The sequence below is a fragment of the Priapulus caudatus genome, unplaced genomic scaffold (genome assembly GCF_000485595.1).
Source record: "Priapulus caudatus unplaced genomic scaffold, Priapulus_caudatus-5.0.1 Scaffold193, whole genome shotgun sequence".
Classification (NCBI taxonomy): Eukaryota; Metazoa; Priapulida; class Priapulimorpha; order Priapulimorphida; family Priapulidae; genus Priapulus; species Priapulus caudatus.
Window position 1 is genome coordinate 119,835 of NW_014577254.1, and position 9,301 is coordinate 129,135.

Genomic DNA, 9,301 nt, shown 5'->3' on the forward strand with positions numbered 1-9,301 from the left:
CCTTCTACTACTCCTCTCTCCTCTGCGGCTCGCGCTCTCTCTCTCTCTCACTCTCTTCCCTCGCTCTCTCTCTCCCTTTCTCTCAATTTCGCTCTGTCTCCGAGGCGGTAGTCGCTGCCGGACGGGGCTGTACGACTTGATTGTCTATACAGATGTCTGGATTCGCTGATGATCTTCGTAACACTAGCAAGACCGGTTTCGTGGAGCTAGCAAGAGGTTAACAGTTTTCATATAAGCTTCACATAAATGTTTATAACTATATGTTAATTCGGGTGCACTCCGGGCAGCCATGTTTATACATGTTAACTCGGTTTCCCAGCAGCGGCCAGCGATGGTAGAAAATTATGAAAATTTTTTCTAAAAAGCTGCTTGTCCGGCGGCAAGCTACCTGACAGATCTACTTGTCCTCCGTGAAATGGACAAGTACGGACAAACGGATAGCCCTATTTCGAACACTGGATGGCTACTCCAGGACTCTTCTGCGAAGAAATGTTCGTGGGATCGGTTAATGAGAGTTGCCCACGAGATGGCGCGTAACGTTTGAATGTCGTAAGATTAAAGATGGAAGCTGGAAGGCTTCCTCGCTACGTAGTAAGCAACGAACCTATTTTCAAGAGAGATAAGTAAAGCACTCTCCATTTACCCTATACGAAAGCTACAGGCTGAAATAGAGAGCTGCCACATGTAACTAAATTAATACGCAGGCAAAAACTACACCATACTATCACCACCGACATGCACTGCAGTGGCATAATTAAGTACATGCTAACACACTGACAGTAACAGAATGCCAATATAGACAATTATACGATTTTAAGGGAGCATATGAAGCCTTTCTTTCAAGCAAATTTAGCTTTCAAATTTTCACTGTGACATTGGAGCCTCATACATCCAGGCATGTTATAGATTCTTACTAGCAAACCGGCGTCAAATTCTTCTAACAGTAAACAAATCCATGTATTAACTCCTCCTCTTGAGTGCGTCAAAAGGTTATCAGACACTTACTCTTCGCCACGTCAGTGGAAAGCACATTTCATGCGTCTTTTAATAAAGCCATAAAATGGTAGGTCCACCGCTGAAACAAAAGGTTTTTCAATCGCTCTGTCACACCCTGTCCCAAGAAAATGTCTAAAATCTGCCCTGTGCCCATTGACCTTTGACCTGTGACCTCCAATTTCGGCATAGTGATGGCTTTTCCTACTGATGCTATACACCGACTATCACGAGCCTAGCGTCGAGCCGGTTTAGATTTGTGCGCGCAATTCTGCCATTTCCTCCCTATACCTTAAGTTAAGGAGGGGAATGTTCCCCCTTCTTTTACACCTCTTGACTTTGACCTTTGACTCAGCTTCGAATGGGAGGGTGCTCTTGATTCGTTTGCCCCCGAGTTTAGCATCAGAACACCTGCCGTCAGGTGAGCGCTGTCGCTCTGCGGCACTTTTTATATGAGGTATGTTTAGGGTTAGGGTTAGGGTTAAGGCCGTCGCACACCTACCCAAAAATAGGTCTGATTAAAAAATCTCTTCATCGTTTGTAAAATCGGCTGTAAAATGTATCATGTAGCTGTACCGGTGACGGCGGTGTATCCCCTTCGCTCCCGCTACAACTTACAAGTACAACAAGAAACTGTAGCAGGGGCGAAGGGGCTACACGTCCGTCACCGGTAGAGTTACTAACTCAGTTAGGTCAGGTGAAGATTGGCATTCCGTCTTGCTTCATAGATGTAGGTCTTAATTATCCAAGCGTGATCATTGCTGTCGACATGTGCCATCTTCAAAGGATCCCTTTAGCTTCTTCGTTTCTGTTATCTCATCCCATATTGGAATCTTTTGTTGATTGCAAAATTGGAGCTTTTTCTACTGCGATCCACAGTGTTGATTTGTCTGTTTGATCAACTTCGCCTTTCTCTGTCTTTGATATAGTCCGTTAGTCCGTTACTTTATGAGGCATAGTGTGTGTTGGCAACTTGGCAGTAACTAAGAGAGCGAGCGAGATAGAGAGGGCAAGAGAGATAGAGAGCAAGAGTGAGAGCGAGATGCATGCACTATAGCTGATCGAGGCAGCCAGTGGAGCTATTATTACCTCCGCGCAAACGGAGGTCATGCAATCGCTCACGTGTGTGTGTTCGTGTGTGTGTGTAGCCAGCAGCGAGCCAGCTGTTATACACACGTTCAACCGATCGATCGATTCAGCACCAGCTTGCCTTAGGGCGTCCAGTCAGCAGCAGCTCGCCTTAGGGCGTCCAGTCAGCAGCAGCTCGCCTTAGGGCGTCCAGTCAGCAGCAGCTCGCCTTAGGGCGTCCAGTCAGCAGCAGCTCGCCTTACGGCGTCCAGTCAGCAGCAGCCAGTAGTGAGCCAGCTGTTATACACATGTATACATGTTACACGCTCGCGGAGGTATGCACTCTCTTTGAGTGCCCTCTGTCTAGTATTGATATTTGATTGGATAAAACAGTGGAGTTTTATTGCCTAAACCAGTGCTGTGCTCTCCCAGCAATAATGTGAGTTGTAAGTAGGATATTATCTAGGATTGAGAAAGGGAATGTCTCAAGTGACTGAAAAACTTGTCTTAACAATATACACACACACACATGTGAGCGGACGGCTATATGGCGCGCCTTTTCATTTGTTTTCAGATCTGTATAACGTTAGGGAGTTACGTAGTAGCAGGAGTAGATAATATCTACCTATTACCTATACCTATACCTATTATCTACTCCTGGTAGTAGAAGTTACTACTACGTGTTGTACGTGTCACTGCGTTATACAGTGTTGCTACAGAAGCCGTTCGCTGCGCTAGCGTTCGTGCGTGTATGGCGGTGCGTGTGTGCGTTCGGCGATGTAGAAATTCTGTCAATCAGGATGTTATGATAAGTGTACTAGTAAACGATATAGTGGTATGACGTCATCTCGGGTACTTTTATAGACGAGAGATAGAATAGCTATGCACATCTGACCAATAACATTTATAGGATTTTGTAGTTTGTTGAGTACCGTCCAACCACGTGGCATTGGCTTGCCCAGACGATTTTATGATATTCATGTACGATGAATAGTGAACATATTTTTAAGAAATATTCAATTAAATAATTTCTGCTGACAATGTATCTACTGATGTTAAATGTCTGTTTTTTTTGGCATTTTACTTTGTTCATTATTTGTACTAATATTTTATTCGCTCATGTCTTTGGCATAGCGGTAGCAACCTGGTCAGCCACCTGGTGGAATCACCGTAATCTGCTTCATATACATGCACACATCGATATCGTATGCGAAACCAGGCATTACTATGGGTAACAAGCGGTAAACCGACGCGGCACACGCGCACGCACCAATCAATCCGTCTATCCACAGCGTGGTGATTCTGATGGTATATATTATCCTGTATTTTCATTGTGTTTAAATGTATTAAGACCAGATTCGTGACCTAACTGGCTTTGGTCTAGGTAGTTTCTCAGCAATAATGCCCATTTCATCATTCCAGACGCCTGTCATATTATGGTATCATGGGTATAGGTATAAAAGTCATGATAACTACCACTAAGCTGCCACTCCGCCAAGGTTATCATATCAGAATATGTCCCACACACATGGAGGATTACAAAAATCAATACTAGACTTTGCCACCTCAGGTGGTACCAAGAAGTGATTTTTTGGGTCTGAGCCCATGGACTATATCTGTGAGTATATGCCCATGTGCCCATGTTATCTCTTGCACACGCTATAGCTGCAACAATATCCAATACTAAATTGTTAAATAATCCCGAATTTGTACTAACATAGCTACAATGTATATATCATTATATATTGTATTTATTACCTCCGCGCAACGGAGTTGCAACGGAGGTCATGTAATCGGTCTCGTGTGTGTGTGCGTGCGTGCGTGCGTGCGTGCGTGCGTGTGTGGCCTTGGCGTGATCGGTAGCGCGTCGAGTCAGCGAGTGGCGAGTCAGCAGCAGCCACCAGTGAGCGGCGAGTCAGCCAGCGCGATCGATAGCGCGTCGAGTCAGCGAGTGGCGAGTCAGCAGCAGCCACCAGTGAGCGGCGAGTCAGCAGCAGGCGAGACAGTCAGCAGCCGCCACCAGCGAGCACATATATGTTAGAAGAAGCTCGCGGAGGTATGAACTCTCCGTGAGTGCCCTCTGTCTAGTTACCTCCGCGCATATATATATAGTCTGCTATATTGAATGATTAGATAATAGTTATGTGATATCTTTTTTTGTTACAGAATTCGTAGCCTGTCAAAGGCTTCGGTTGCAGGCAAATTACCATGCTCCCTTGTCCTTGTGGAAAATGATCAAGCTATTGGCCACAGTCGTATCTGTACCACTCAAGGAAAAGAAACAGCATGCTATATAGAGTCAGGTTAGTAATGAGTATCACATTCGTTATGCAGCCAGGTTACACTTTTATTAAACTTTACCATGGAATTGAACTGATATCGTGGATGTATAAGGGAGATTTTTTATTTGATGTTTGATTAGTAAAACATATATTACATTAGTAAGTAATTTGGATCATAAAGATTAATCTTTTGGACGTGCAGTGTCAATTGAATTTAATGACAAAGCAATAGCATTATTTCAGCTGCTATAGACAGAGAAGGATGATGTAATGCCACTATTACTATTAGTTTAGCGAGTCATGTATAGGTAGAGTCTGATTAATTCGCAAGCAACTGTGATAATACAACTTGAATTTGTTCAAATTAGTTGTTATCAGCAAGGAAAGACGGGGAGAAGGCCTAGGAAGGCTTTTAATGGAGCATACGGAGCAGTACGCAGCAACGTAAGTACTTGTGAATGCCATTAAGACTCAAAATAGCAAAACCTATACATAAGAAACATGTCAAGTTGGTCTCAGATGCATAATGATGACTTAACAGAATTTATTATGAGTTGCATTAAAAGATTCTGCCCTACATATGCTAGATATATTTTATCTTAATGTCTGTCATTTATAGCTTACAAATTTTCAATTGATTAATAGATAATTTATGCCCTTGAAAAGTAATAGGATGCTTAGCCTCCATTGTGAAAGCCTGAAAATGGTAATTGGTATATTGTGAACTCGTGATCAGTTACTAAATGTTGTAAAGTTCAAAATTAGTCGGTGTTAGTACTAATGAATTGCAGACTTGGATTTACCGAAGCGTATCTGTCTACGCAAGATAAGCAAGACTTCTATGGGCACATAGGCTATGAGTACACTAGTCCAATTGTCAGCTTGGGCAGTCATGCAGACCTTATAAGTGGACAGCAGGTTAGTAATACATGAAATATATTAAACTCATTGATGTTCCATCACTATACGTCGGTAATGCGAAACTTGTCTATGTTACAACATAGATAAGTACGTTACAAAGGAGTGCGTTATCATCTGAGTTTATTGCAAATGTTTACCACTGGGGGCAGTGCATGGTTAAATTGCTTCAAAAAATTCTGCTAGAACATCGGTGGCATTACAGGAGCAAGTATATTAGTATACAAACATGAAGGTTAGTAAGTGTGTCTCTGCCCTTACACGTTTCTCAATATGCTACACGTGGCTCGCATAACTATATTAAACGCTTTCCACTTCACTTGTAGTTCCAACAGTTACGGGACTTGTTGGGTAGAGTCAGTGTTAGTTCCGACACAAACAGGGGCGGTGGTACTTTGGAATTGAATAACGTGCCCAAGTCGAAAACTGCAGCTGGACAAGCTAAATCTGTGGCACTCCAATGGCCTTCAATGCAACCGAGCCATGGAATACCTGTGGCAAATCCTCCTGTATCAGGAGCACCTACCTATCCAGGACCCCCACCACCACCACCACCACCATCATCACCACCAGCAATGCCAGCAGTAGTGCCATCTGCAAATGAGAAGTTTTGGATGAAGAAAGCTTTGAGTCAAACATGTGTGCAATAATATCTAGATAACCATTGAGTTTATTCATTAAGGAAGTGCAGTATGTAACCTAAACCTTTTTGCAGGAAACCGATATTGGTTGCCAAGGCAACTTGTGATAAGTGAATGACCTCTAATGTTGGTTGACATATCTTTGTGCCAAATGCTTGCTATGCTGTCGTGAATGTCCAGAGTTTGTAACAATACTTAATTATGAAATATCTCAATTCATTTGTCATAATAATAACGTATAGTATTTATTTTACACGTGCATCAAATTTGTTTCTGTTGCATAAAAAAAGACAAATTTGAAATATAAAATCTTCAGCTGTTGATCTATTGTATTTGATATTATTACAAATGAACAGTTTTGGCACAGCTGCAGAAATTGGAAGAAAACTGCAACTGGAAAGCTCTCACTGAATAAAAGATGCAAAAACAAGTTTTGATATTACAACACACACAGTCTGTGCACACAAGTACACTCATGATAAGAATATACTATTAGTTATCTGCACTACTATTCTAGTATATCTGTGTATCAAAACCTGCACAAGTTTCATAAGATTGTTTGCTGTACATATACTACGATTATCTATACAGCACAACTTATTGTTGCAGCACATGCAAAAGAATCACACTTGCATACACACACATTTCAAAATTCACGCACACACACGACTACTCCACACCAATCCACACACTCGAGTATACCAAGTATTACACAATAAAAGCCTGCTGTCAGTGATATAACTACTCAAATAAATTAAATCTTCTAAGTACTGAATGTTACACACAAATAAACAAGTTATAAGGCTGGCTCCCATTATACTGTTACATTATACATTTTATATTGTTATATTGTGATAATGAACACAGCATCTGTTAAAAACTTCACACAGTAAACACTAATAATCAGTGAAATACCTAATTATAATTATTACAAAATAATTTCTATCGTGATTATAAATGTTTAATTCAAATGAGTGAAAATTATAACTGTGGGCCAGGATATTAATGTTAAAAGGATCCCATCATTTTGAAATCCCAAGTTAAAACCCGTAACATACAAAAACTACTGCTAAAAGTAGATTTTTAAAAGCCACAAACAAGGTGGCAATCAACGCGATAACTAATATGGTTATAGCACCCTTGTTTCTGTGCATGTTTACAAAATCTATAACGACCACAAAAAAGTAGACCTTGTCAAATTTACTAGCTTAGCCCTGTAGCAGAAATCTGAAGTACCAAACTGGCAGCATAATACTTACTAGGAACTCGCTCGGTTATAGAAACCAATTATTGTTGCTGCTCTGCAGAAGTAAACATTGTACCTCAACTACCGAGCGAGTAATCAAGAGCACATTATTCGTTTCCAGTTATAGCACGGAGTATTATTTTAAGTGTATCCTTTTGAGTTGTCCAGCTAAGAGTAAAACACTGCATCAGAGATAAACAACTCTAGACCAGTGAAGGGCTAATGTAACCGCCTTGCATGATATATGCGAAAATTACTACTAAAACCATTGAAGAGGTGCTTGTTAACATATTTAAAAAAAAACGTTAACACTAACAGCCTTTAGCAGATGGCAGCACTTTGCATTAAAGCTGATTTCACACAATAATGATGCATAATGCACATGAGCTATTGTATTTTAGCTGCTTTTTAGACCAAAGCAGAGCTGACTATCATTTTGCACTTCCATTTACATTTCCTCCGAGCCTGGGAGATTTGATTGTTTCTGGTTTAACCGGCTCAAGTTTCTTGAAACCAGAAAGCACTCATTTCTTCCCACCGTCACTACTCCAAAACGTAGATGACCATACGAAAACTTCACTGGCTCTTACTTACATAACTAGATTATATTTCCTGCTGCTACAGCTTCCTTCTTAAACAAAAAAATTCTCGGCACCTGGTCTTTGTAAAATGAGCAGTGGCATCTGGCAATGCATCCCTCTTCACATTGCAGAAGTATCTTTCTCCCTCTCTGTCACCCTCTTTCTCTTTCTCTCTCCTATCAGTTGGCAGAAGATAATTTTCTGTTAAGCAGTCAGAAGAGGACTCTACCTATTTGGTGGAAGGCAGATGCGATTAAATTCTTCTTGTTACACTTAAGTAAGTGACACTGCATGTAGCAGCTTCTCACGTGGTAGCTGAACATCATTAAACGATCTGCCACTGCATGATGCTCATGTCCTTGCCACCGGTTGACACAAGCCTTGTGTCATCGTAGAGAAAGTGAACATTTGTCACATGACTGCTGTGTCCCCCATATGCATGGCAACCAGACTGCAACAGAAGACACAAATGGCGCACACATTAGAATACAAGTTAAACCGTCTATTTATTGACATGACATATTTTTTTGCAAGAAATACCTGAATACGTTAGCTAGTTATTAGCCTCGTTCACACGAGACCTCGTATTTATGAAATACGGTATTTGCGAAATACCGAATCTGAGACAAATACGCCAGATTAACATCGCCACCTTGCTTATTCCAGGGCCTAACCGCATTGTATCCATTGTCTCGGTGGAATTCTAATTTTATATTATTTGTTGTGCAGGTATATGGCCAGAAGGGAGTGACGGTACAGACGTCAACAGCTGTGGACGAGGCAATCAGGGCAAAGTGTTGGCTACGGGAGACGACTTCGGGAAAGTAAAGTTGTATCCTTATCCCTGCAACAGACCAAAGGTTTGCGGTTTGTGTGTTGTTTTTCCTGACATTTTATTTTGAAAACTTGTTGCATGATGTTCACTGGCAACTGATCAACCCACTAATCACGAAGTCTAATAGGGGATTGACAGTGGTATTTTTATCTTATGAAAGATGCTGCTGGTAATATTGCTGAAGATACCCTACTGATAGGTTTGCACACAACTAACGCAAATTTATTCCCTAATGTTTTTCTCAAACTAAACACCAGAATTTAATAAAACCACTTGTTTTAGGAACGCATAATAGCCGCGTTCACACGTAGCAAGAAATTTGGTATTTAGCGTTTAACGAGGCAAAATGCACCGGTCCAAGAAATACGGTAATCTAAACAGATTCCCGGTAATTTGTTGAAATACGCGGCTTCCCCCAGACCCCGAATAATCTTTGCCGTTGCTTGAGAACATACCGGATCTCTTGGACCGCGCATTTTCCGTCGTGTGAACCGCTAAATACCGTAATTTCTGAAGCCGCGTATTTTATAGAACTGGTTCCCGCGCTCAGACAGTTCAGTGTCAACGGCGAAGTGGAATGTCGGAGCGCGACAGTCTAACGTATTTTATCGGCAGTTGGTGCGCATTGCATTGTTTATTTCGCATTGTTCGCTTGATTGTTACTAAAGCAGCTGTAGCTCGCGCAAATACGGGTCACTTCTGGAGCAGCGAATCGACAGCGTGTGAACGCTCGAGCC

The 9,301-nt window shown here is 41.6% G+C and overlaps 2 protein-coding genes across 2 annotated transcripts in view; one reads left to right on the forward strand and one right to left on the reverse strand.

Annotated features, from left to right (window-relative positions):
* Positions 1-6,252, forward strand: part of LOC106807061 (N-acetyltransferase 6-like) — a 9,350-nt gene extending 3,098 nt beyond the window's left edge. Inside the window, exons 2-5 of the mRNA XM_014809288.1 lie at positions 4,228-4,364; positions 4,712-4,787; positions 5,135-5,261; positions 5,588-6,252. Of these exons, the coding sequence (XP_014664774.1) occupies positions 4,228-4,364; positions 4,712-4,787; positions 5,135-5,261; positions 5,588-5,911 (664 nt within the window). The 3' untranslated portion in view covers positions 5,912-6,252. The remainder of the gene's footprint in view (positions 1-4,227; positions 4,365-4,711; positions 4,788-5,134; positions 5,262-5,587) is intronic.
* The window catches only part of LOC106807055 (echinoderm microtubule-associated protein-like 2), a gene marked incomplete in the record, with an annotated part of 34,219 nt that continues 31,124 nt past the window's right edge, over positions 6,207-9,301 (reverse strand). Inside the window, 1 exon segment of the mRNA XM_014809282.1 lies at positions 6,207-8,180. Within this exon segment, the coding sequence (XP_014664768.1) occupies positions 8,055-8,180 (126 nt within the window).